The 27,821-nt window shown below is 36.8% G+C and overlaps 1 protein-coding gene across 3 annotated transcripts in view; it reads right to left on the reverse strand.

Moving 5' to 3' along the window:
• Positions 1-14,713: 14,713 nt before the first annotated feature.
• The window catches only part of STRADB (STE20 related adaptor beta), a 35,557-nt gene continuing 22,449 nt past the window's right edge, over positions 14,714-27,821 (reverse strand). For 2 of the 3 annotated variants that reach the window (XM_058709487.1, XM_058709486.1), the window contains 9 exons: positions 26,372-26,471; positions 22,406-22,527; positions 19,960-20,068; positions 18,790-18,913; positions 17,438-17,609; positions 17,037-17,141; positions 16,647-16,891; positions 15,989-16,031; positions 14,714-15,518 (listed from right to left, as the gene is read on the reverse strand). In XM_058709487.1, coding sequence (XP_058565470.1) covers positions 15,384-15,518; positions 15,989-16,031; positions 16,647-16,891; positions 17,037-17,141; positions 17,438-17,609; positions 18,790-18,913; positions 19,960-20,068; positions 22,406-22,527; positions 26,372-26,471 — 1,155 coding nt within the window. In that variant the 3' untranslated portion in view covers positions 14,714-15,383. The remainder of the gene's footprint in view (positions 15,519-15,988; positions 16,032-16,646; positions 16,892-17,036; positions 17,142-17,437; positions 17,610-18,789; positions 18,914-19,959; positions 20,069-22,405; positions 22,528-26,371; positions 26,472-27,821) is intronic. The other variant, XM_058709492.1, reaches the window with a different exon arrangement.

Here is a 27,821-nt window from a genome sequence, read left to right on the forward strand (position 1 = left end):
GGGTTGTTTGTTCTAGCTCTGTGAAAAATGCTGGTGGTATTTTGATAGGGATTTCATTACATCTGTAGATTTCTGGGGATAACATGGACATTTCAACAATATTTGTTCTTTCAATCCATGAATATGGAATGTCTTTCATTTCTTTATGTTATCTTCAATTTCTTTCATCAGTCTTTTATAGTTTTCAGAGTACAGATTCTTTCACCTCTTTGGTTAAGTTTATTTCTAGATATCTAAGTTTATTTTTGGTGCAATTGTCAATGGGACTGTTTTATTAATTTCTCTTTCTGCTGTTTCATTGTTAGTGTATAGAGATGCCACAGGTTTCTGTTCATGGATTTTGTATCCTTTGACCTTACTGAATTCATTTGTCAGTTCTAGTTTTTTGGTGGAATTTTTAGGGTTTTCTATATAAAGTATCATGTCATCTGAAAATAGTGAAAGTTTTATTTCTTCTTTACCGATTTGGATACCTTTTATTTCTTTTTGTTGTCAATTGCTATGGCTAGAACTTCTAGTATTGTGTTGAATAAAAGTGGTGAGAGTGGACATCTTTGTCTTGTTTCTGACCTTAAAGGAACAGCTGTCAGTTTCCCACTATTGAGTATCATGTTTAATGTCAGCTGTGGGTTTTTCATAGAAGGCCTTTATTGTATTGAGGTATGTTCCTTCTAAGCCTACTTTATTGAGGGTATTTATCATGAATGGATGTTGTACTTTGTCAAGTGCTTTTTCTGCTATTGAAATAATCAAATGGTTTTTATCCTTGTTCTTATTGATGTGATATATCATGTTAATTGATTTGCAAATATTGAACCACCCTGGCATCCCAGGAATAAATCCCACTTGACTGTGGTGAATCATTTTTTAAATGTATTGTTGCATTTGGTTTGCTAATACTTGTTGAGGATTTTTGCATCTATGTTCATCAGTGATATTGGCCTACAATTATCCTTTTTTTGTGGTATCCTTATCTGATTTTGGTATCAGAGTAATACTGGCTTCAATGAATGAATTTGGAAGTTTTTCTTGCTCTTCTTCTTGTGGAATAGTTTGATAAAAATAGGTGTTAACTCTTCTTTAAATGTTTGGTAAAATTCCCCTGCAAAGCCATCTGGTCCTGGACTTTTGTTTGTTGGGAATTTTTTGATTACTGATTCAATTTCATTGCTGGTAATCCCACTGTTCAAATTTTCTATTTCTTCTTGTTTCCATTTTGGTAGGCTAGATATTTCCAGGAATTTATCCATTTCTTCTAGGTTGTCCAGTTGGTTTGCATATATTTTTTCATAATGTTATCTTACCATCCTTTGTATTTCTGTGGTGGTGGTGGTGGTGTTATTTCTTCTTTCCTTTCTGATTTTCTGTTATCTCTCTCTTTCTCTTTCTTTTTGGATGAGTCTGACTAGAGTCTTATCAATTCTGTTAATCTTTTCAAAGAACCAGCTCCTCGTTTTGTTGATCTGTTCTATTGTTTTTGTTAGGTTAGATTATTTGAGGTTTTTCTTGCTTCTTGAGGTAGGCCTGTATTGTTATAAACCTCCCTGTTCGACTGCTGTTGCTGCATCCCAAAGAATTGGGAACATTGTGTTTTCCTTTGCATTTGTCTCCATACATTTTTTTATGACCTGTATGATTTCTTTGTTGGCCCATCCATTGTTTAGTAGCATGTTTAACCTCCATATATTTTTGCTCTTTCCAAAATTTTTCTTGTGGTTGATTTCCAATTTCATTGTGTGTTGTCAGAAAAGATGCATGGTATAACTTTGATCTTTTTGAAATTGTTGAGACTTGTTTTGTGGCCTAACATGTGATCTATTCTAGAGAATATTTCACGTGTGCTTGGAAAGAATATGTAGCATGCTGTTTTAAGATGAAATGTTCTGAATATATCTATTAAATTTATCTGGTCCAGTGGATTATTCAAAGCCACTCTTTCCTTGTTGATTTTCTATTGAGATGATCTGTCCATTGATGTAAGTGGGTGTTAAAATCCCCTACTATTATTGTATCACTGTCAGTTCCTTTATATTTGTTACTGTTTTATGTATTTGGGTGTTCCCATGTTGTTTGAATAAATATTTACAATTGTATGTCGTGTTGGATTTTCCTTTAATGATAATATAGTGTCCTATGTCTCTTGTTACAGTCTTGTTTTGAAGTCAATTTTGTTTTCAATACTTATATTGCTACTCCAGCTTTCTTTTCATATCCATTTACATGATAAATATTTCTCCATCCTCTCACTTCCAATCTGCACGTGTCTTTAGGTATGGATATATAGATGAGTCTTGTGTTTTTATCCATTCCAGCACTCTATATATCTTTTTATTGGAGTGTTTAGTCCATTTACATTCAAAGTCATTATTGACAGGTATGTATTTATTGTTGTTATTTGTTTTATGTTTATTTTTGTGGATCTTCTCTTCCTTTCTTCCCTTGCTTTCTTCTTTTTAAAATTTTTTAAAAATGTTTATTTATATTTTGAGAGGGTGGGGAGAGGAGCAGAGAGAGATGGAGACATAATTTGAAGCAGGCTCCAGGCTCTCAGCTGTCAGCACAGAGCCTGATGTGGGGCTCAAACTCACAACCTGTGAGATCATTACCTGAGCTGAAGTCGGATGCTTAACTGACTGAACCACACAGGTGCCCCTTCTCGCTCTTTTCTTTAAACATAAGTTGGCTTTTTATAAGTGATATACTTGGATTCCTTTCTCTTTATTTTTTGCATATCTGTTACTCCTTTATTTGTGGTTACCATTAGGCTTGTAAATAACATCTGCATATAGCAGTCTATATTAAGCAGATGGTTGCTTAACTTTGAACCCATTCTTTACTCCTCTCCTCCCCACATTTTAGGTATATGGTATAGTGCTTCCTTTTATTTTGTGAGTCCCTTCACTGATTTTTACAGAAATACTTATTTTTTACTGCTTTTTTGCTTCCTTCTTTTCTTACCCTTACTTATGGTCTTTCCTTTCCACCCAAAAGGGTACCCTTTAACATTTCTTGCAGGGCTAGTTTAGTGACCATGAACTCTTTTTATATTCTGAATTATAGCCTTGCTGGATAGAGTATTCTTGGCTGCAGACTTTTCCCCTTTCAGACCTTTGAATACATCATGCCACTCCCTTCTGGCCTGCAAAGTTTTTGTTGAAAAAAACAGTGATAGCTGTATGGGGTTTCCCTTGTATGTAACTGTTTTCTTCTGCTTTTAAAATTCTTTATCATTGCCTTTTGCCATCTTAATTACTATGTGTTTTGGTGTGGACCTCTTTGGGTTGATCTTGTTTGGGGGGGGGGGTTCTGTGTTTCCTGGATCTGAATTTCTGTTTCCTTCCTGAAATTAGGTAAGTTTTCAGTTATTATTTCTTCAAATAAACTTTCTGTCCCCTTTTCTCTTTCTTCTTCTTCTGGGATCCCTATAATGCCAATGTTATTATGCGTGAGGGAGTCTCTGAGTTCATTAAGTCTGTTCTTATGTTACATAATTTTTTCTCACCTGCTCAGCTTGATTTCTTTCCATTATTCTGTCCTCTGGGTCACTCACTTGTTCTTCTGCCTCTTTTAGCCTGCTATTTCATCTAGTGTATTTTTAATTTCAATTATTATGCTCTTCATCTCTGTATTTTAATCTAGGTGTTGTCTAATTGATGCCGTCCACTCTTAAGTCCCATGAGTATCTTTATGATCATTACTTTAAATTATCTATGAAGCAAATTACTTATATCTGTTTCACTTAGGTCTCTTGCTGTGATTTTGTCCTCTATTATTTCATTTGGGACTACTCCTCTGTCTCCTCCTTTTGTCTAACTCTGTGTGTTTTTGTGTGGTAGAAAAATTGGCTACGTCTCCTGCTCTTCAGAGTAGTGGGTTGGGTGTCACTTTTAACAAGGTGGCACTGGTCTTCTTCCACAGGAGAAATGCACTGCTGCGGAAGTTGGGGCACACAAGGCACCTCTGTAAAGCATGCTTGGGGAGGGAAAATGCAGTTTTAACAAGGTACAGGAATCTTCCTCAGGAGGTGACCAGCTGTTGCCACTGAGACCAAGGTGCCACAGAGTGCAGAGTCGAGAGACACAATGTTGGCAAGGTTTGCATGCTGGTCTTCTGGGGGAGGGCAGCTGTAGCACCAGGACTGAGGCAGGCTTGGCTAGAAGAGGCAGGACCCGTGGAAGCACTGGGGCAGGAGGGTGGCAGGGTACAGTATAAGCAAGTTAGGCAGTGAATGCTGGTGCCATGCTGGTTCCCATATTTATGCTGGAGGATGGGGGAGGGAAATGGTGCCTACCATCTCCTTTCTTTGTTCCTGGAAAAGTTCCTTGCTGTACTCTGACATTAGTCAATAACTTTCCTTCTTGTATGCCCCAGACATTTTTCAAACTATTGCTTCTAATCTGTGTCTCTATAAGCTGTTTGTCATGCTGTCTCTTTATGTATGGGGACTCAACTTTCTGTCACCCTCAGGGCTCCCCCACAGTTTGCTCTCTGATTTTTGTTTCTTATATTAAAAAATTTTTTTAACTTAAATTCATGTCAATGAACATATAGTATAGTGTTGGTTTCAGGAGTAGAATTTAGGGACTCATCACTTAACATTTAACACCCAGTGCTCATCCCAACAAGTGCCCTCCTTAATGCCCATCATTCATTTAGCCCATCCCCCTACCCATTCTCCTACAGGAAACCTGTTTGTTCTCCGTATTTAAGAATCTCCTATGGTTTGCTTCCTTCTCTGTTTTGATCTTATTTTTTTTTCCTTCCCTTCCCCTATCTTCATCATTTTTGTTTCTTAAACTCCACGTATAAGTGAAATCATATATTTGTCTTTAACTTATTTCACTAAGTATAATAGTAGTACACTCTAGTTCCATTCACATTGTTGGAAATGGCAAGATTTCATTTTTTTTTTTTTTTTTTTGCTGAATAATACTCTACTGTAGACATATACATCTTCTTTATTCATCAGTTGATAGTCATTTGGGCTCTTTCCATAATTGGGTTATTATTGACAATGCCACTAATAAACATTGGCATGTGCTCCCTTTGAATCAGCATTTTGTATCCTTTGGGTAAATACCTAGTCTTGCAATTGCTGGTTGTAGGTTATTTCTATTTTTAATTTTTTGAGGAAACTCCAAACTGTTTTCCAGAGTGGCTGCACCAGTTTGCATTCCCACCAACAGTGCTAAAGTGTTCCCCTTTCTGCACATTCTTTCCAACATCTGTTGTTTCATGAGTTGTTCATTTTCACCATTCTGACAGGTGTGAGGTGGTATCCCATTGTGGTTTTGCTGATGATGAGTAATGTTGAGCATCTTTTCATGTGTCAGCCATCTGGATGTCTTCTTTCAAAAAAATGTCTATTTGTGTCTTCTGCCCATTTCTTCACTGGATTATTTGTTTTTTGGGTGTTGAGTTTGGTAAGTTCTTTATAGACTTTGCATACTAACCCTTTATCAGATAAGTCATTTGCAAATATCTTTTCCCAATCCATTTGTTGCGTTTATTTTTGTTGATTGTTTCCTTTGCTGTGCAGAAGCTTTTGATCTTGATGAAGTCCCAATAGTTTATTTTTGCTTTTGTTTCCCTTGCCTCTGGAGACATGCCTAGTAAGAAGTTGTGGTGCCCAAGGTCAAAGAGGTTGCTACCTGTGTTCTCTAGGATTTTGATGAGTTTCTGTCTTACATTTAGGTCTTTCATCCATTTAGATTTATTTTTATGTATGGTGTAAGAAAGTGGTCCAGTTTCATTCTTTTGCATGTTGCTGTCCAGTTTTCCCAGCATAATTTTCTAAAGGGATTATCTTTTATCCATTGGATATTCTTTCTGGCTTTGTCAAAGATTAATTGACCATAAGTTGTGAGTTTATTTATGGGTTCTCTATTCTTTTCCGTTGATCTATGTGTCTATCTTTGTGCCAATACCATACTGTCTTAATGATTACAGCTTTGTAATATACCTTGAAGTCCAGAATTATGCCTCCAGCTTTGGTTTCCTTTTTCAAGGTGGCTTTGGCTGTTGGGGTCTTTTCTGGTTTCATACAAAGTTTAGAATTGTTTGTTCTAGCTCTGTGAAGAAGGGTGGTGTTATTTTGATAGGGATTCCATTGAATATGTAGATTTCTTTGTGTAGCATGGACGTTTTAACAATACTTGTTCTTCCAATCCATGAGCATGGAATGTTTTTCTTTGTGTCTTCTTCAATTTCTTTCATAAGCTTTCCATAGTTTGCAGCAAGCAGATCTTTTACCTCTTTTATTAAGTTGATTCCTGGGTATCTTATGGGCTTTGGTGCAATTGTAAATGGGATCGATTACTTGATTGCTCTTTCTGCTGCTTCAGTATTTGTGTATAGAAATGCAATATATTTCTGTACATTGATTTTATATCCGGACACTTTGCTGAATTCATGTATCAGCTCTAGCAGTTTTTCAGTGGAGTCTTTCAGGTTTTCCATGTAGATTATGATGTCTTCTCTGAAGAGTAAAAGTTTCACTCTTATGTGGATCCTGAGAAACTTAAAAGAAACACATGGGGGAGGGGAAGGAAAAAAAAAAAAAGAGGTTAGAGTGGGAGAGAGCCAAAGCATAAGAGACTGTTAAAAACTGAGAACAAGCTGAGGGTTGATGGGGGGTGGGAGGGAGGGGAGGGTGGGGGATGGGTATTGAGGAGGGCACCTTTTGGGATGAGCACTGGGTGTTGTATGGAAACCATTTTGACAATAAATTTCATATATTGGAAAAAAAAAAGAGTAAAAGTTTGACTTCTTCCTTGCCAGTTTGTATGTCTTTTTTCTTATTTCTTATTTCTCTTTGTTGTCTGATTGCTGGAGCTAGGACTTCCAGTACTGTGTTGAACAACTGTGGTGACAGTGGACATCCCTGTCATGTGCCTGATCTAAGGAGGAAAGCTCTCAGTTCTTCCCCATTAAGGATGATATTAGCTGTTTGTCTTCCATATATGGTCTTTATGATGTTGAGATATGTTCCTCCTACCCCTACTTTCTTGAGGGTTTTTATCAAGAAAGGATGCTGTATTTTGTCAAGTGCTTTTCCTGCATCTGTTGAGAGGATCATGTGGTCCTTATCCTTTCTTTTATTAATGTGATGTATCACACTGATTTATTTGTGGATATTGAACCAACCCTGAAGCCCAGGAATAAATCCCACTTGATCATGGTGAAAAATTTTTTTAATGTATTGTTGGATTTGATTTGCTAATAATTTGTGGAGAATTTTTGCATCCATGTTCATCAGGGAAATTGGTCTGTAATGCTCCTTTTTAGTGGGGTCTGTCTCATTTTGGCATCAAGGTAATGCTAGCCTCATATAATGATTTTATAAGTTTTCCTTTCATTTCTATTTTTTGGAACAGCTGCAAAAGAATAGTTATTAACTCTTCTTTAAATGTTTGGTAGAATTCTATCTGGCCCTGGACACTTGTTTGTTGGGAGATTTTTGATCACTGATTCAATTTCTTTACAGGTTATGGGTCTGTTAAAATTTTCTATTTCTTCCTGTTTCAGTTTTGGTAGTTTATGTGTTCTAGGTATTTATCCATTTCTTCCAGATTGCCCATGTTGTTCGCATGTAATTGCTCACAATATTCTCTTATTATTGCTTGTAATTCTGTGGCGTTGTTAACTCTCCTCTTTCATGATTTTATTTATTTGGGTCCTTTCCTTTTTCTTTTTGATAAATCTGGCTAGAGGTTTATCAATTTTGTTAATTCTTTCAAAGATCCAGCTCCTAGTTTCATTGTTCTGTTTTGTTTTTTTTTTTAATTTCAGTATCATTGATTTCTCCTCTAATCTTTATTGTTTCTCTTCTTCTGCTAGCTTCAGGCTTTATTTGCTGTTCTTTTTCCAGCTCCTTTAGGTGTAAGGCTAGGTTGTGTATTTGAGACATTTCTTCCTTCTTTAGGAAGGCCTGGATTGCTATATGCCTCCCTCTCATGACCACCTTTGCTGCATCCCAAAGGTTTTGGACTGTCATGTTTTCATTTTCATTGGCTTCCATGTACTTTTTAATTTCCTCTTTTAAATTTTTGGTTAACCCATTAATTTTTTTAATATGAAATTTATTGTCAAATTGGTTTTCATACAACACCCAGTGCTCATCCTAACAGGTGCCCTCTTCAATGCCCATCACCCACCTTCTCCTCCCTCCCACCCCCCATCAACCCTCAGTTTATTCTCAGTTTTTAAGAGTCTCTTATGGTTTGGCACTCTCCCTCTTTTTCTTTTTTTTTTTTTTTAGTAGGATGTTCTTTATCCTCCAAATATTTGTGGTCTTTGCAAATTTTTTCTTGTGATTGATTTCAAGTTTCATAGCATTGTGGTCTGAAAATACGCACAGTATGATCTCAGTGTTTTTGTATTTGTTGAGGGCTGATTTGTGACCCAGTATGTGATCTATTCTGGATAATATTTCTTGTGCACTAGAGAAGAATGTGTATTCTGCTGCTTTAGGATGAAATGTTCTGAATATATCTGTGAAGTCCGTCAAGTCTGGTGTGTCATTCAGAGCCATTGTTTTTGATTTTATGCTTAATCTGTTCATTGTTGTAATTGGGGTGTTAAAGTCCCCTACTATTATTGTATTGTTATGAATAAGTTTTTTATATTTGTGATTAATTGGTTTATATATTTGGGTGCCTCTGTCTTGGGGGCATAAATATTTACAGTTGTTAGATCTTGGTGGATAGACCCCTTAATTATGATATAATGCCCTTCATCTGTTGTTACACTCTTTGTTTTAAATTCTAGTTTGCCTAAGTATGGCTACCCTAGCTTTCTTTTGACATATATTAGCATGAATGTTGGTTCTCCATTTCCTCACTTACAATCTGCAGATGTCTTTAGGTCTAAAATGTGTCTCTTGTAGGCAGCATATAGATGGATCTTTCTTTTTTATCCATTCTGATACCCTATGTCTTTTTATTGGAGCAATCAGTCCATTTACATTCAGAGTGATTATTGAAAGATATGAATTTAGTGCCATTGTGTTGCCTGTAGAGTTGGTGTTTCTGGTGATGTTCTCTGATCCTTTCTAGTCTTTGTTGCTTTTGGCCTTTTGGTCTTGTTTTTTCTCCAAAGACTCCCCCTTAAAATTTCTTGCAGGGCTGGTTCAGTGGTCATGAACTCCTTTAGATTTTGTCTGAGAAGCTCTTTATTTCTCCTTCTCTTCTGAATAGTGGCCTTGCTGGATAAAGAATTCTTGGCTGTATATTTTTCCCGTTCACCACATTAAATATATCCTGCCACTCCATTCTTTTTTTTTTTTTTTAAGTTTATGTTAAGAGAGAGAAAGTATGAGCATGAGACCTGGGGAGGGGCAGAGAGAGAGAGAATCCCAAACAGGTTCCACGCTGCCAGTATAGAGCCCAATGTGGGACTCAAACCCACGAGCTCTGAGATGACCCAAGCCAAAGTCAAGAATCAGATACTTAACCAACCGAGTCACACAGGCGCCCCTATCCTACCACTCCTTTTTGGCCTGCCAGGCTTCTGTGGACGGATTTGTTGTGAACCTGATCTGTCTTCCTTTGGAGGTTAAAGACTTTTTTCCCTTGTTGCTTTCAGGATACTTTCCTTGTCTGTGTATTTTGTGAATTTGACTATGATATGCCTTGGTAATTGTTGGTTTTTTGTTGAAATTAACAGGAGTTCCCTGTACTTTTTGAATTTTGGTGTCTGTGTCCTCCAGTTTAGGGAAGTTTTCAGCTATAAAAACCTTCTGTCCCTTTCTCTTTTCATCTTCTGGAACTCTGTTACATGAATGGTTCCTCTTTAATAGTCACTGATTTATCTAAGTCTTATATCATTACCTTTTGCCATTGTATCCCCTCTTTTTTCCAGCTTCATTATTTTCCATAATTTTATCTTCTATATCACTGATTTGCTGGTCTGCTTTGTCTATCCAAGCCATCATGGAATCCATTTGAGACTGTATCTCAGTTACAGCATTTTACATTTTGGCCTGACTAGATTTTAGTTCATTTATCTCTGCAGAAAAGGATTCTCTGGTGTCTTCTATGCTTTTTTTCAACCCCAGCTGGTATTCTTATAATTGTGGTTTTCAATTCTAGTTTATACATCTTACATCTTTGTTGATTAAATCCCTGGCCATTTATTCCTGTTCTTTCTCTAGGGGTAATTGCTTCATCTGCCAAGATCTCTCAAATTATACAGGTTGTTGCATTAATCCTCAGGTCAATTACCTGTGTGTTCAAAATCGTTTGATGCTGATATAGCTGTGTTTCAGGAATGAGACAATCTCAGGGTCCCCTTACTACTCTGCCATCTTACCCTCTGCCAAGTTTGCTGATTCTTAAAGTTGCAGGTTTTAAGTCTTGCTGGTTGTAAGAATTCACAAAATTTGGCCCTCTAGTCTTCAAAGCCAAATTCTACGGTGATTTGTCTTTGCTGTGCAGCCTCCCTGATTTGATTGTTTTGTGCCCTTGTCTGCACCTGTATGTCTCTCCTTCTGGCAGCCAGATCTGCAGGGTTTAACTCCCCTCCATGTCTCTACCCTTTCTACCTTCTTCAATGTGGCCTCTTCTCTACATTTAGTTCTGGAGTTTATTCTTCCAGTCTTTGAGTCATTTTCTGGGTTACACTGATGTGTTATCTGGTTATATACACAGCACAGGTGAGTTTAGGGCCCTTCTCTGCCATCCTTGCCAAAAGTCCTCCCTACTGGTCTTATAAGTGATTTATGTGATTTATCTACCTTTATTATGTTTGTATGTGCCTGTGGAATTTTTTCCTTTTCTAATTTTCTTACTCCTGTTTATAGTTTTTCTTTCCACTGAAAGATTAATTCCCTTTAACATTTCTCACAAGGCTGGTTTAGTGGTGACAATTCCTTTAACTTTTGTTTGGGAAATTCCTGATCTCTCCTGTTCTGAGTGATAATCTTGCTGGGTAGAGTATTTTTGGTTGCAGGTTTTTTTTCCTTTCAGCACTTAGCAGACCAGGAGTGGCATATTATATATTCAAAGTTTCTGCTGATAAATCAGTAGATACCCTTATGAAGTTTCCCTTGTATGTAGCTGTTTTCTTTTCTCTTGCTGCTTTAAAATTCTCTGTCATTACTTTGGAGTGGCACTGGTCACTGTGGGGGCTGCTTGCAGGATGTGAAATCACAGGAGCCACTTTGAAGGGACTCTTAGTAAGTGGGACAGATTGGATGGGGTGGAGCCACAGGAGAAAGCACAGGTAGAGTGTGGTGTGTTAGCAAGCTAGGTGGAGATTGGTCATGCTGTTTCCTGCAAGTGTCCAGTGATCTAAGCTGGGGGGCAGTAGAGAAATGGCTCCTGTCAGCTCTTTTGTTCTTGAACAACTCTCCTAAAGATCCCTAACCCTTCAGCACATGTTCTGAAATTAGTAAACAAATCTTTTTGCTGTGTACCCAGGTACTTTTCAAACTGCTACTTCTATGCTGTTTCTCGGCAGGGCTTTTTGCTAAGGTGTCCCTATTGCTCCCTGGCTCTTCTAGAGCTAAGCCCTAAGATCTCCAAAGTACCAGGAGGTAAGCCCTGCTGATTGTAAAAACTTGTGAAGTTAAGCCCCATTGGTTTTCAAAGTCAGATGTTGAGGTGATTCATCACTGTCTGGGGGGCCTGCTGTGTGGTTGGTCCTCTCCTTTCTCTGTGCTTGTGGAGTCCCTTTCTTTTGTGGTTAGTCTCACCAAGAGTTTGGGTAATGACCCCATCTCTGCCCCTCTTACATTTTTCCTTGTGGCCTCCTCTATGCAATTAACTGTGGAAAGCTTGTTCTACCAGTCTTTGGGTTGTTTTCTGGGTTATACTGATGTGGCTATTATCCATATGTATCCATGGGACAAGCTGAATTTAGGCTCTTCGTACTCAACCATCTTCCCAGGCTCCAATACAATATTTGGATCTTGTCAAACTTTGGTTCACTCTTGAGAAAAACTTCAATTTATAGAATTTTTGTCAGTTTCAATTTTTTCTAACAAATCATAAAGGCTATGGGGCTTAAATAGAATTGGCTAATAGAAAATAGATTCTTGATCACTCATTTAATGGTATAATCAAGTTAGTAAATTTGGGCGGTGGGGGGGGGGGGTGAGACCAAGAATTTCTAGTTATCCTCAAGGCTGTTAGTATGTGTATCAATCAGCATGCAACTGGGAAAGTAACTCTGGATCTTTCAAGTAGAAGGAACACAGGGAACTGGTTTCATGGGTGATGGAACCAAGGCTAAGAAACCAAAAGAGATGGTGAAGCAATCCAAAGATTAGCAAGAGCAGGAAATGATACCATCAGATGGAATTGACAGCAAGAAGTGGTGTTACCAGAGTCCTAAAGCCAAAAGACAAAGAAGATACACCTGCTACCAGAGACACCACAAGAAACAGAGAAGTGGGACAAAAAGGTGAGAAATACCACATTTCTTCTGTCTCCTCTTATGCTCTGATCTGCCACTCCTGCCTCCTTGGAAACCAGAGAGTACGAGTGTGAGGAAATATTATTCCCAATGAAGCATAGCAGGCGAAGAGTGAATAAATGGATTTGAGAGCTGACAATTGACCAATAGTACTGACCTGGCTTGTAATAAAGGAACTATTTACTAAATGAAACTGAAATCCCTTTACCTCATTGAACTTATAATGGCAATACTGTAACATACCAAGAGTCAAAAATTTCAATAGAAATCAAAATTATAGACATCTCTCAAATTTTTTCAAGTCTTTTTTAAAAACAAAAAACCCTCTTATCCTTTATTCAAGGAAGAATTCCTTAAATATTAAATGTCTACAATATGCCAAACACTTGGCTAAACACTAGGAATATACTAGTGAATAAGACCATATTCTCAAGGAGTCCACAGTCTACTGGGGACATAAATATACAAATACAGAGTTGTGTAAGTGCTGTTTGGGGAAAGTACTATAGAAGATCATAGGAAGGCATTTTAACTAAGGTGACTGTACTAGTTTGGTTCTTCAGAAAGCAGACACCAAGATGAGATTAGACATGTAAGACATTAGACACCAAGGTAGAATGATGACTCCCCTGTCCCCATCCTAAACATATCAACATCTTAATCTCAGGAACCTGTATTTTACCTTACATGGCAAAAGGGACTTTGAAGCTGTGATTAAGAATCTTGAGATGGGAGATTATCTTGGATTTTCTGAGTAGGCCCAATACAATCACAAGAGCCCTCAAAAGATACAGGCAGAAGGGTCAGTCAGAGGTGATCACTGAACAGAAGCCAAATAATGCTGGTTCGTGAGGCAAAGGCAGGCAGGTAGGTAGTTGCTAGAAGTTGCAAAAGGCAGATTTCTCCCTATGGCCCCTAAAAGGAATGTAGCCCTGCCAACCCATTTGACATTTCTGATTTCTAGAACTGTAAGATAATAAGTTTATAATATTTTATGCCACTAAGTTTGTGGTAATTTGTTATATCAGAGATAGAAAATTAATACAGCAAGGAGTCTATGGTGCAAAATTTAAGGCAAGTGATCTCAGGGTGATGCTATCAATATCTATTATGATGACTAATTTTATCTGTCAATTTGACTGGGCCACAGGGTGCCCATTTATTTGGTCAAACACTACTCTGGGTATTTCTGTGAGGGAGTTTTTTTGATGAAATTGGCATCTAAATCTGTAGACTGAATAAAGAAGATTGCCCTCTTGATGTGGGTGGGCCTCATCAGTTGAAGACCTGAACAGAACAAAAAGGTTGACTAGGCTGACCCTACCCTGAATAAGAGATCATTCCTTCTGCCTTCAAACAGGGCATCAGCTTTTTCCTGCCTGTGGACTCTGAAACATCAGCTCTTCCTGGGTCTTCAGCCAACCAGTCTTTGAACTGGAACTGCATCATTAATTTTTCTGGGTCTCTAGGTTGCCCATTCACCTTGCAGATCTTGGGACTTGTTAGTCTCCATGATAGTGTAACCAATTCCTTATAATAAATATCCTATTAGTTTTTGTTTCTTGGAGAACTCTGATACACTCACAGGAGATCTGAGAGGCACTGCTTCAGGGCTTCCAGATTCCATCTCTTGCACTAACATCAACTCTCCACCCAGATTCAGAACCTCCTCTATAAGTTCCTGTGAGCCTCTCTTACCTAGAGGAAACAGGAGGAGGTTAGTGGAATAACCTATAGCCCCCACAACTACTGGTGATCTCAGGGCCTCAACTGGTACTCATCTCCTTTCCCTCCTCTACCTTGGCAGGTCTTCATGGCTTACTTGATGGAGTAACCTAAACATTCTTGAGGTGATCTGGCCAATAAACCTAAAAAGGTTTGTGTTTCAAATTGTCTATTCATTTTTACATTATTTGTCTGTTTTAATTCTTTAGTCTTAAGACAATCATCTTAATCTTATTTAACATTACAGTAAAAATTATTTTAAGAAAATCCATTAACTAAGGTAGGTCCCAATTTACCACAAGGAGTACCAAATACTCCTTGAGATACGTCTCTTTTTTGCTAATAAGGTAAAACCATTAATTAAGATCTCTATGCCCTTAAATGTTGTATCCCCTACTGCAGCAAGAATAGTCCTATAAAGGGTCAGAACATCTTCTGCCTCATTGAAAAAATACCAGGTCGTCTCCAATTGTTTACATTATGTAAATAATCTAGGGGCTTCCCTTGGCAACACAAATTAGAATCTGTGTTTTAGCTTTGTCAAATCACAAAGAAAAATAAAACCATAAACTCAATTTAATAAATCTTTATTGAGCTCCCACAGGGTGCATGAATTTAGGATCTATAACTTACATAAGTAGAAAAGTGTCACTTTAGCCTCTTAAAAATGAAAAAAAAAAGCACAAATTACAACTTCTTTATCATTTAATGTGAGTGAGGCTCAGTTTGATATTTAACAGAATAATATGGGAAGTATAAACATTTTCCCTTCTACCAAAAAAGGGTTTTGATGCCAGGATAAACTAGCCTGTTGGTCTAACAATAGCTGATCAAAAAGGCTAGAGAATCTGGAAGTAAAAAGTGTACTTGGAAGCACTGTCCTCTGAGGGCTCATTCCCCTGAGGGCAACAAAATGCTGAAAAAATTAAATGGCTCAAAACTTAAATTCAAAGATCAAGAAGAGGAATTAGTCACAGCTTGGGGAAAAAAATGAGAACAGAGGACACTAAAGGTAACTAGATTCATAATTCTGAAGTTTTTCTGGAGTTGTAATAGAACTGTGAGTTAACCAAAAAGGATATAAACTCATGCTTCTTTGAACAGAGTGGTTTTAAACAATAGATTCTCCAGTGCAACAATGGTATTTTCAAGTATAATTCTAGTATTTGTACCTAGCAATACAGAAGAAAAGTAGCAGAGAGAAAGTGTCAAGTATCTAGGACATACAGGATTTGGCAGCCCTAGAATTCCCAGTTTGAGTCTTTTTCATCAGGAAAATCACATTCCGGCTCAGTCCAACGTGACACTGGAGACAGTGCTATTGATGGCTTAGGAGGCAACAGTGTAAGTATTGAGTCCTGGCTTTCTTCTTTCATCTGTTAAAGAAACTCAAAGCTATTGGTACATATGTCAGCAATAAATGATTTTTTAAAAAGTCATGTTAAGTGTTTAAAATATTTTTTAGGTATTTTCACTAATAATGCCTTTGATCATCTGAAAACAGGAAGAAGTAATAACCAAATAAACTGATCTTTATCAGAATTATTTTTCCCCTTCATCATTTCTAGCCAGTATAAAAAACTGTCTCTAATCAAAATATAAGCTGAGGGTATAGTAACATTTAATGGCATTCTGGTTTTTATTCATTTTGTTTTGCAAAATGGAAATATTTTAGAAAGCCTATAATTGAACTACTACAAAAGTTTTCGTATTTTTAACTTTACTTTGGTAAGAAAGTCATTATTAAGAATCTTGGTTACCAAATTGTCCCCTTAAGCTAACAAGATTAAATGAATTTTTAATAGTAACTAAAAATATCTAGACAACAGAAGATATATCAGCTTACCTGTTTGAAGAACACATGGGACAATAAACTGCTTGCAGATGGTCTGATATTTTTTTTAATGTTATAAAAAAAAATAGAACGTCGTATTAGACTGTGTATTTTTAGGTGTAAAAAGTATTAGAAATTAGATTCAGAGCTATAAAACTCAATACTAAAAAAAGAAAAAGAAATATCAGGAAGCCCAATTCTTAACTTTAACCTTGACTAATGGAAAGAATTGAGAGAGAACATTTATGGGGCACTTACTAGTTATAAGGAAGTGTGCTAGGCATTACGGGGCTAAAAAAGATAAGACACATCTTAAAGTACTAACATTAATGTATAGTTATGTAATAATTTACACTATTGTTACACAGAAACAACATTTTTGTACTGCTTGGAGCTTTCTAAAATGTATTAACATAAATACAGTAATTAATGTCCAGAAAGATGAACTGATTTTTACAAGGTGACTTAGGAAATGATACAGCTGAGATTGGAGCCCAAGTCTTCTGACTTCAGTATTATTCCCATTTGCTCATTGCCTCTATTTGTTTTTAGTTTTGATATTTTCTAGATTATAGTTTTTTGATCAAAAGATTGAGAAAAGAGACTTGAAAAGCTTCTATAAAAAATAAAACATGTAAGTTTGATGCTATTTAGAAGTGGCCAATATTACCTTTTCTCAGGATCTTGTTGCAAACAGAGCTGTACCAAGCTAAAGAAGGCAGGAGAGAAAGTTTTTGAGGATGGAGTTTGCAATCTGTCACTATTTACTGTTTGAGTTCCACTGGAGACAAGTACACTTTCTCCAATCCCAGAGTCTACACCTGATCGGGAATTCTTCATTCTGGATTCTGATTGAGGGAAGATACTGACATCCAATGGGCTGTAAGGAGGACCTTTCAGCTTCTGTAACAACATCTAAAAGAAAGAAAAGTTTCTTTCACCCTTTTCAGGGAAAATGTTAAAACAATAATAAAGATTCTAACAGACATTTTAACAGAAATTATCTAGAATATAAGGGATCTTATGAGGTAAATTAGTTTGGGATTTTAGTAGCATTTACCTGAGTCCTATGCATGTCCTGGAAAGGTACCTTCCCACTGGCCAATTCACATGCTGTAATCCCAACACTGTAAATATCTGACTTTACATTATATCCATGTAAATCCTGTAGAACAATTAATTTGAAGTCCTTTAGTGAAAATAAAATAAAAAGTTATATATCTGTGTTTTTTTGAGAAAGGATGTTGAACAATGAAAAAAACTCATTAGGTGAGAAATCAAGATATACCTAATATATGGTATATACATTTTAAAATCCCTAACAATAATTTTGACAAGAAAGAGGAAAAGTCTTGCAGTAGGCCATTCACCAAGCCAAATCTAAGGGCACAATTGTCCTTTAGTCAAGCTCAGAAGACACTCAAGATGCACAGACAACCCAATGCAAAGGCCACACCTGACCTGTCTCAGTAGTTCTGGGCTCAGCCACGGCTGCACTGATGTGCTGAACTGTGGGAAATCATACACAGCCCTATGCCTCTGTCCATGCTTAACCAAACTATGCAGGTGGGACAGGCCAGAGAGGGTCACTAGGCCATCACCAGAAATGAGGATATGGCTGGCTTTAATACTCCTAGAACAAAAAGAAACAATCCTAAATACTAGGAAATTGGCCAATGAAGAATAAAAATCTGGTCAGAACAAATCCATGTATTCTCTTGGAAATTAAATACTCTTTATAAAACAGCACGCTTATATGTAAGTGTGCTTATACACACACATATACATATATACATACACACATATAAAATATTCAGGGAATTAGGAATCCTTTCAACTATTTAATATGGCATTAGAACAAGGGAAAATACAACTGACAGCTACATGTTTGGAAGTGATAATATTTTTTTTCAAACTTGGAATGGAATCACATTACTAATTTCACTATTTTAGGATACTGCTGTAAAATACCCAAGGAGAAGTCTAAAAAAAATCAATATTTGAAGCATAAAGTTAGAATATAAAGTTAAATGCAGCATTATCCAATAAAAGGCAGCCTCCCCTGGTATTAACATCATTTATAAATATATGTCTTAACATAAAAATTTCTTTTTTCAAATAAATTATAAAAGAGCCTTGTTCAGTAAAATATTGAATTTGGAAACTAAGGGAGTCTGGTTAAGTGTAGTAAAACCTTGATTAATTAGAATACGGTCTGTTAGAACTCATAGTTAACCAGAATGTTCCTAAAAATGAATAGTAAGAAAACAAGCTTTAAAGAGACTGAAACGAACTTTAAAAATAATTTAAAAAGAAAAACGTCCCAGTATATCTTAAAACAGCATTGTTTTTAATGTTCAGTCAATTAGTTCTGCATCTATAGTTTAAAAACAAGAGAATTGATACTTAGTATGATAATCTCAAAGTGCTACAACATATTTAAGAAATTAACGAAAGGTTTAGTTCCAATTTGTACATAAATTTGTAAATATGACATAGAGCTATAAAGCAGATAAAGCAGCTCTTTATATGCTTAAGAAAAACAAAAGAGACAACAAGGATCCCATTACATAGAGTTTATACTCCACGAGGAAAGGCTCTCCACCAGAACACTAAGCACAGCATTTGGCAAAGAGGATGTGGTCTGAACATTTTTGGTGAGTGACCATAAAATGTAATAAGCATTTACTACTACTGGCCCCTTCCTCTCTCAATTTTCACTTATGAGTTTCCTATCTCTCCTAACACTCAACTGCTCCTTCCTAAAAGCTCCTTAAATGATTTCATTCTGTAAAATACAAATAAATAAATACCTGTGAATGCAGCCATTTTGGTGCAGATAGCTCAACCCTCTCACTGCTCCAAAGAGAATGTTTCTTATTAAAGTTTCACTCATTCCTTCAGGAAAGTAAGTCTTCAAGAGCTGACTTGCTGAACCTGAAAGAAACACCTGAAATCTTTAACTGAACATTGGTTTTGCTTCTAGCTATGTTTTAAATGTTCTTTTCAACTATAAATACACACACACACACACACACACACACACACACACACACACACACCTGTTTTAGAGTCTACCTACTTTCCTATGCAAAGGTAGTTTTCCTTCAAGAATCTTTAAAAAGACTTTTCTAATGATACTCTAGAGATTAGAAAAGAGAATTAGCAATTTTCAGTATTACTTAAAAAAATACTGTATTTATATATTTTTAGACCCAGAGGCAATTCATCAAAGTTATCCTAAAGATCAAAGCTCTAACTCTTAAATACAGAGAACAAACTGAGGGTTGATGGGGGGGTGGAAGAGGGGAAAATGGGTGATGGGCATTGAGGACAGCACTTGTTGGGATGAGCACTAGGTGTTTTATGTGAGCGATGAATCACGGGAATCTACCCCCAAAAACAAGAGCACACTGTATACACTGTATGTTAGCCAACTTGACAATAAATTATATTTTAAAAAATAAAAAATAAAAATAAAAGCTCTAGAATCCATTTGTTTATTTGTGCAATATAATTATTGAACACTTTGTGCAAGGAACTGAGCACCAAAATGAAAAATACATACATGATCCTGCCCTCAAGAAGCTGAAGTACAGTGAAAGGAGACAGGTACACACACAGATGTTTATACTATAATAAAGTAAGTTTACAATGAGAGAAATAGGGACAGAGATGGTGTGCACAGGTGAAAAAACATTCTGCTTAAAGACTTATAGTGGCTCTCCATTGACAGAAGGGCAGGGAACTGAAGGGAAGAGAGAGCTTGTTCAAAGGCACACACTTCTTGGAGAAGCAGTAGTAGTTTCATTGATCATCAGGTCAACATGAACCAGATATGGAATTTATCATAAAATCTAGAATTGGCCACCAGATTTATAAATTAAAAGTAGTGAATCATAAATCTAAGATCCCACTCATCCTTATAAGTATGGCTTCCACGCTAAACTCTGAGTTATTTTATGTAAGACAAGTTTTCTTACCATAGGCCATAAATGGAGAAATAACCCAAAGCCAGCTGCCAACAGTGAAAACAGTCCAATAGGTTGTAATATTGGGGTGCCGGAAAAAGTGGGACAAAATCACTGCTTTCTAGGATAAACACACAAGAGACAAGACATTTAAAACAACTTGTTTTTGCCTTGTGATGAAAATAACAGTAGAGGTGGCAGCTAACACTCAGCAGAATTAATTGATACCAAGCATTGTTCTTAGTGCTGCCATTTCTTTAAATCTCACCAACAAGACATTAAGTATGTCATATGATCATTCCTATTTTACAAGAGAGAAATAGGAAATAAGAAACGTAGAAATAAGTTAGAAAACTTGTCTGAGAGCATATAATCAACAAAAGAAATAGAAGCGAGATGTGATCTCAGTCTGACTTCTGAGGTCATACTCTCAACATCTATACTATGTTCTTAAAACAGAAACATTTAAAAATACATAAAACTGTGAAGATAATCACTTCTAACACTAAATCTCAGAGAGAACCACTGTTAACATTTCAGCATAATTTCTTTCAATCTTTTTTTCTGTGCAATACACATGTGCACATGTAAATAGTTTAAAAATAAGGACAATATCAAAAAATGCTTTCCCTCTTTATATCAAAAATGATTAGTGACACAGCATAGATGGAGCTTAAGTGTATTATTTTAAGTGAAATAAGTCAGTGAAAGACAAATACCATATGATTTCACTCATATGTAGAATTAAAGAAACAAAGCACATTAACATAGGGGAAGGGGTAAGAAAAAGAAGGAGACAAACTCTCAACTATAGAGACTCTTAACTATAGAGAACTGAGGGTTGATGGAGGGGAGGGGTGGGCTAAATGGGCAATGGGCATTAAGGAGGACACTTGTGATGAGCACTGGCTGTTATATATAAGTGATGAACCACTAAATTCTACACCTGAAACCAATATGACACCATATGTTAACTAGAATTTATGTTCTTTAATGCTTATTTATTTTTGAGAGAAAGAGCACGAGCAGGGGAGAGGAAGAGAGAGAGGGAGACACAGAATCTGAAGCAGGCTCCAGGCTCCAAGGTGTCAGCACAGAGCCCAGAACGGGGCTCAAACCCACAAACCGTGAGATCATGACCTGAGCTGAAGTCAGATGCTTAACCGACTGAGCTGCCCAGGCGCCCTAGTTAACTAACTAGAATTTAAATAAAAACTTGAAATTAGTGCCACTCTGGAAAACAGTATGGCAGTTCCTCAAAAAACTAAAAATAGAACTACCCTACGACCCAGCAATTGCACTACTATTTATCCAAAGGATACAAAAATGCTGATTTGAAGGGGCACATGCACCTCAATGCTTATAGCAGAGCTTTCAACAATAGCCAAATTATGGAAAGAGCCCAAATGTCTGACTGATGAATAAAGAAGATGTGGTGTGTGTGTGTATATATATATATACATTTATATGTATATATACACAACATACCTACATAAATACACACACACACACACACACACACACTTGCTCTTTCAAAAATTTTAATTTCAATAAATATGCAGAGGTGCCTGGGTACACACACACACACACACACACACAATGGAATACTACTTGGCAGTCAAAAAGAATGAAATCTTGTCATTTGCAACAATGTGGATGGAACTGGAGAGAATTATGATAAGTGAAAGAAATCAGTCAGAAAAAGACAAATATATGATTTCATTCATATGTGGAATTTAAGAAACACAACAAATGAACATAGGGGAAGGGAAGGACAAATAAGATAAAAACAGGGAGGGAGGCAAACCATAAGAGACTCTTAAATATAGAGAACTGAGGGTTGCTGAAGGGGAGGTAGGTGGAGATGGGCCAAATGGGTGATGAGCTTTAAGGAGGGCACTTATTGGGATGAGCACTGGATGTTATATGTAAGTGATGAATCACTGGGTTCTACTCCTGAAACCAGTACTACACTGTATGTTAACTAACTTGAATTTAAATAAATTTGAAAAAATTTTTTTAATTTGAAATTGAAAAAAAATTAGTGACAATGAAAATGGTATTATAATATTCCTAAAATGCAATTCTGTTAAAATTTATTCATTCAGAAGTTAATTTTACTTAGCTGGATGAAAAGGAAACTGTATGCTTTTGTTTTTTCTATTTCCTCATTTGACTATTTGTGATTAGACTAAGATTATTGTAAATCTCCAGACCAACATTTTGAATATGATATTCATTTGAAGGAATTTACAGTAATTACCAAAGTTTGAATATATTTGTTCTTCTGTGGATCTGGATTCCAAGTATTCCTTCCAATTCTGTACTTGCATATTCATTAGAAGAAAGAAATCTAACTTCCTCTAACAGAAAGAAATATTAATTTGGTAAAAAAAATTCTTACAGATGTAATCTCCTCAAATAGACATTAAATAAATCATTTTTTTCATTTTGTTACCTGTAAAGCTTTCAGGCGTTCATCAGTGCAGTTTTCAAGATTTGTAATTTTTATAGTCACCAGTGTTCCTGTAGGAGTATGCCGGGCAAGATGAATAGAAGTCAAGTTGTCAAATCCTCTTCCTACATTCAGATGTAAAACTCATGTTAGTAACCAAAGAAGAAAAAAACTGACAATTTGGACAACATCAAAATTTAAAACTGCTCTTCAAGAAAATACTGTTAAGAAAACGAAAAGATAAGCCACTGACTGAAAGTATTAACTATGCTTACATCCAGTATATATAAAAAATTCTTACAACTCTATACCAACAGAATTTTTACAATTCTATACAAACTTATACTAAATTTTAAAATATGCATAAGATTTGGGGTGTCTGGGTGGCTCGGTTAAGTGTCAGACTCTTGATTTCAGCTCAGGTTATGATCTCACGGTCTTTTTAAAAAAATTTTTTTTTAATGTTTATTTATTTTTGAGAGAGATGGAGACAGAATGCGAGTGGGTTAGGGGCAGAGAGAGAGGGAGACATAGAATCCAAAGCAGACTCCAGGCTCCGAGCTGTCAGCACAGAGCCCAACGCAGGGTTCAAACTCACGAGCTGCAAGATCGTGACCTAAGCCGAAGTCGGATGCTCAACCGACTAAGCCACCCAGGCACCCTACGATCTCACAGTCTTGAGACTGAGCCTTATGTCGGGCTCTGCGCTGAGTGTGGAGCCTGCTTAAGATTCTCTTCACCTGCCCCTTCTCTGTGCTCACTCGCTTGCTCTTTCAAAAATTGTATTTTAATTTCAACAAATATGCAGAGGTGCCTGGGTGGCTCAGTTGGTTAAGCATCTGACTCTTGATTTCAGCTAAGGTCACAATCTCATGGTTTGTGGGTTCGAGCCCCGTGTTGGCCTCCGTGCTCACAGTGTGGAGTGGAGTCTACTTGGGATTCTCTCTCTCTCTCTCTCTCTCTCTCTGTCCCCTCCCCCTCGTGAGCACACACTCTCTCAAAATAAACTTAAAAAAAATCTTAAATAAATAAAAATATTCAGATGATTAAATAGGCAATCATTTAATTGCCTATTTAGATATAGGAATGTCCAATAAACACATGAAAAGATGCTCAAGATAGAGAAATGCAAATAAAAAACCACAATGATACACCATTACATATCTGTTATAATGGCTAAAATTGTGACCTGATAAACAAATTATGACAAATTCAAACAACAGGATACAATCAGCAATTCCTACACCACTGATGTCATTTCTGTCACATAAATGGTATCATAAAGAGTACAGTCTTTTGTGTCTAGCTTATTTTACTTAGCATAATGCTTTTGAGTTTGTTCCATGTTGTTTTAATAGCTTCTTTCATTGCTGAGTAATAATCCATTACTATGGACAAGTCACTATTTATCCACTCATAAGTTGATAAATATTTGGGTTGTTTTCAGTTTTTGGTGACTATTAAGCTGCGAAAACATTCTTTAAGTAGACATATGCTTTCATTTCTCTTTGGCAGATCCTGGCAAGTGGGATTGCTGGGTCATGTGTATTTAACCTTATAAGAAGTTGCAAAACTGGTTTTAAAAGTGGATGAACCATTTTTAATCCCACAAACAATCTATAAGAGCTATAGCTGCTTGACATACTCAACAGCATTTGGTATCATCAGCTTTTAAAATATAAAACACCTGGAGTGGCACCTATCAATAGGCATCTAATAAATGTTAGTTCCTCTCTCTTTCCACAGTCACCAAATTCTGCCACTTATCTTTGAAATGAAGTTAACCACAAATTCATCCCTTTCACTCCAGTGTCAGCATGACTGCCTTAGTTCAAGTCCTGTCCTCCTTTGCTGGTCAAATGTGGTGACTTCCTTATCATGTTCTACATTCTCAACTAAGACATGCTCCCAAATTACTGGGGGATCTACTTCAAAAGCCTATACCTAGGTCCAATTCACCAGAAATTTTGATTCGTTAGGTCTGTGATGGGATATAGGCATTGCAATTTTTAAAGACTCAGGTGATATGGATGATACTTCCAGTTGTAAATCACTATCTACATCTTCCAGACTGCTGCCTGGAATTGCTGCCAGTTTTCCCTCTAGAACTCAGCATTTTATCACTAGAAGAGTACTACCGTGCAGCACCTGAGACCTTAGACCCTCCAGTCAGAAAGGTTTGCTTTAAAATCACTAGTTGTAGGATTGCTACTTGAATTCTCAGAGCCTCAGTATCTTCATCAGCCAAATAGGAGTGGTAAAAGGCTGACATGAAAAACTACACATGAAATGTTCAGCTCAGTGCCTGTTAGATGGTATTATTACCATTGTCACTGTTCCACAATGTATCTCAAGCACAGAGGGAATAAATTCCAAACCTGTGGCTTAAATGCTTTGAGCAATGAAGTGGGTAAGTTGTGAGGGATGAGAGTCTGAACTTGTAAATACACCATATGAGGTCTTTCACAGGTGTTCCAAACCTCCCTTTCTAGATTTGTCTCCGACCACTGCCTACTCTTGTAGGCAACAAGTGGGGGGTTGTTTAGGTTCCCCTCTAACCATTCTTCCTCAGTCATCTACTGAAGTAATTCTGTTTTTACCTTTTTTGAATTGACATCATCTGAATGTCCATTCTAATTTGGGGGCATTTTCCACTAGTGCTATTTTAGGAAAGGTCAGATCCTTATTTGCTCTTGGCTTCCTTGACCCTGCCATGTGAACATCAATGACCTATGCTTAGCTACCTGAAGGATGGAGTTAGTGACAAACAGAAGCAGAGGCAGTCAGAACTTCCTGCAGTGGGTTCCACTGTCTGGGATATAAGTACTCTAACAGGTAATACACTAACTAGGCTGTTCCTAGGCCATGGCCCTGGCTCTGGTTCTAGTTATGCAGCTTCGCTTAGCTTTTTCCAAGTCTATCTCTCTAGCCAATAATTCTGTCAATTAGCAATATTGTTCAAAAAATTCCTCTCTTTAGTCAGGATTGTTTTCTGTTGTTTGTAACAAAAACCCTGACTAGAACATTCAGCAAACTTTTCCTCATTTTTCAGAATCCAGCTCATTTTTGCGATCTTTCTTGACTTTCACAGTAGTCAAGATGGTCAGATATTTCATCTTTTCTGTTCCTGTAATACTTAACACATCTCTACTTCAGTACTCTCTAGTACATAAACAAGGCTATCTTATGTGTTCAACTTCCCAGAAAGAATATGGATTCCTCAAGTGTTTTACATGGTTTTATATCCCTAGCATCTAACAGAGTATCTGTTTGCAATGTTTAATAGATGTTTCTGAATATTCACCGCAAAAATTTCACATGTATATGGCTATAAACAATAATTCATCTTGTTCCAAACTTAACTGAGAAAGGTGTTTACTATAAATGGGGTTTTAGGTAAGTTTTTGTTTTGTCTTGTTTTGTTTTTGAAAGATAGTGCATGCAGGTGTGACTAGAGTAGGGGTATCAGCAGAGGGGGAGAGAGAGAATCTTAAGCAGACTCCATGCCCAGTGTGGAGCCCAACCTGGGGCTCAATCTCATGAACTGTGAGATCATGACCTGAGCTGAAATCTGAGCCACTAAGATGACCCTAGGTAAGTTTTTAAGTCAAAAGAAACTTGGTTAAAAGACTGTCACTAAAAAGATTTACATGATTTTTCATACCGAGTATAAATCATAGACATAAAATCAGAAGATTCCTACAATAAAGACACAAATAATATTTAGATTACTTAGTGTCTTCCTTCTCTAAAAATACTTGAGTGAAAAAGTAAAAATTCTAGAAAGTAATCTTGAAAATTGGGGCTGCTATTTTAGGGAAGACATAAAATTAATAGATCCATCTGACTGACACAATTAACATGTAGCCTTATTAACATAGGTGACAACAGAAAAAGACCCACTCACAAAATAATCTTTGTGTCATCAATTTCATTTCTAACAATGAAGGATCAATTCAGGATAATTACCAATTTCCACTTGGAGTTCATAGTGAGAAACATTGGTGGAACAGATCACATCCTTGGCTCTAGTGGATGAAGGCAACTGGGAAAAGGGTAGCTCATCAACCTGCATTGTTTTAAAAAGAGGAAAACAAAATAAACTTTTTTGGTTCCCCATTTTAGTCCCCTACCCTAATATAAAATACTGATATTTTAGTTTCAAACACAATGCTCATTAGGAAAGCACTGGAGAGGGGCGCCTGGGTGGCGCAGTCGGTTAAGCGTCCGACTTCAGCCAGGTCACGATCTCGCGGTCCGTGAGTTCGAGCCCCGCGTCAGGCTCTGGGCTGATGGCTCGGAGCCTGGAGCCTGTTTCCGATTCTGTGTCTCCCTCTCTCTCTGCCCCTCCCCCGTTCATGCTCTGTCTCTCTCTGTCCCAAAAATAAATAAAAAACGTTGAAAAAAAAAAATTAAAAAAAAAAAAAAAAAAAAAAAAGGAAAGCACTGGAGGGTGGCTTAAGACACTGTTTCAAAATCTAAGAAGAGTTTACAATTGCTAATAAGTGGTTAGTTAAAAAGCCATCAGCACGTAAAGGGGGACAAGGTGGGAAAAGCAGATTTATAGGTAGCAAAGAATAGTTTCCTGCACAATTTCCAGTAAGCACTTTTAGGAATTGCTAGAAATGGCTGTTAATTCCTGAGGTTATCTAATAAACACATCAAGGGTAGAAATGCAGGGACCTGTCCAGAATATTCTATACTTTTACTCTTGCTTCAAGTGGTTGCCAGTTGTATCTATTACACATACAGGTACCTGACTCAGCTAGTGGAGGTATTAACAATTCAAGAAAAAATTTCCACATTGCAGCCTATTAAAATTGCTGAAGTTTTTCACAAGATTGAATAAATCAGAAGGGAGATCAGAAAGAAAAATAAACCCCAAGAGTTGGAAGAATAGGGTACAGACTTCCCGAATACCAATATGAGGTCTCATGGGGGTGCTTTAGGGTCAGAGTTCTAGGTTTGCACCAGATCCCAGTGGCAGTGAAAATGACATGCACACAGAAGAGAGAAGAGGCCAATACCACTCGTGTCATATGATAGCAAAAAGGACCTTCCAAAAGACACTTGGAAGGATTTACAGGCATTGGTAGGTGGCAACAATTTTATTACTGCCTCCAAGATAGAGATAAGGAAATGTGGGATTAGAAATGATATTACTGTGTGTTAGGAATTGTACTGACCACTTTTTACATCCTTGATTCTACATGTTCCCTAAACTTCTAAAAGAGCACAAAAAATATAATTATAAGCTCACAGCTAAAGATGAATAAAGGTGAATACTGTTCAAGAGGAGTGAAAGACTAAAATTAGAATTAATCCTAATAAAGGAAAAAAATCTAAATAAATCAATTTTATTTCATTGTAACAGGTAACCTTCAAATAAACTCAGATTTAAAGAACACAAATAAGAGAC

The sequence above is a fragment of the Neofelis nebulosa genome, chromosome 2, assembly GCF_028018385.1.
Source record: "Neofelis nebulosa isolate mNeoNeb1 chromosome 2, mNeoNeb1.pri, whole genome shotgun sequence".
NCBI classification, from domain to species: Eukaryota; Metazoa; Chordata; class Mammalia; order Carnivora; family Felidae; genus Neofelis; species Neofelis nebulosa.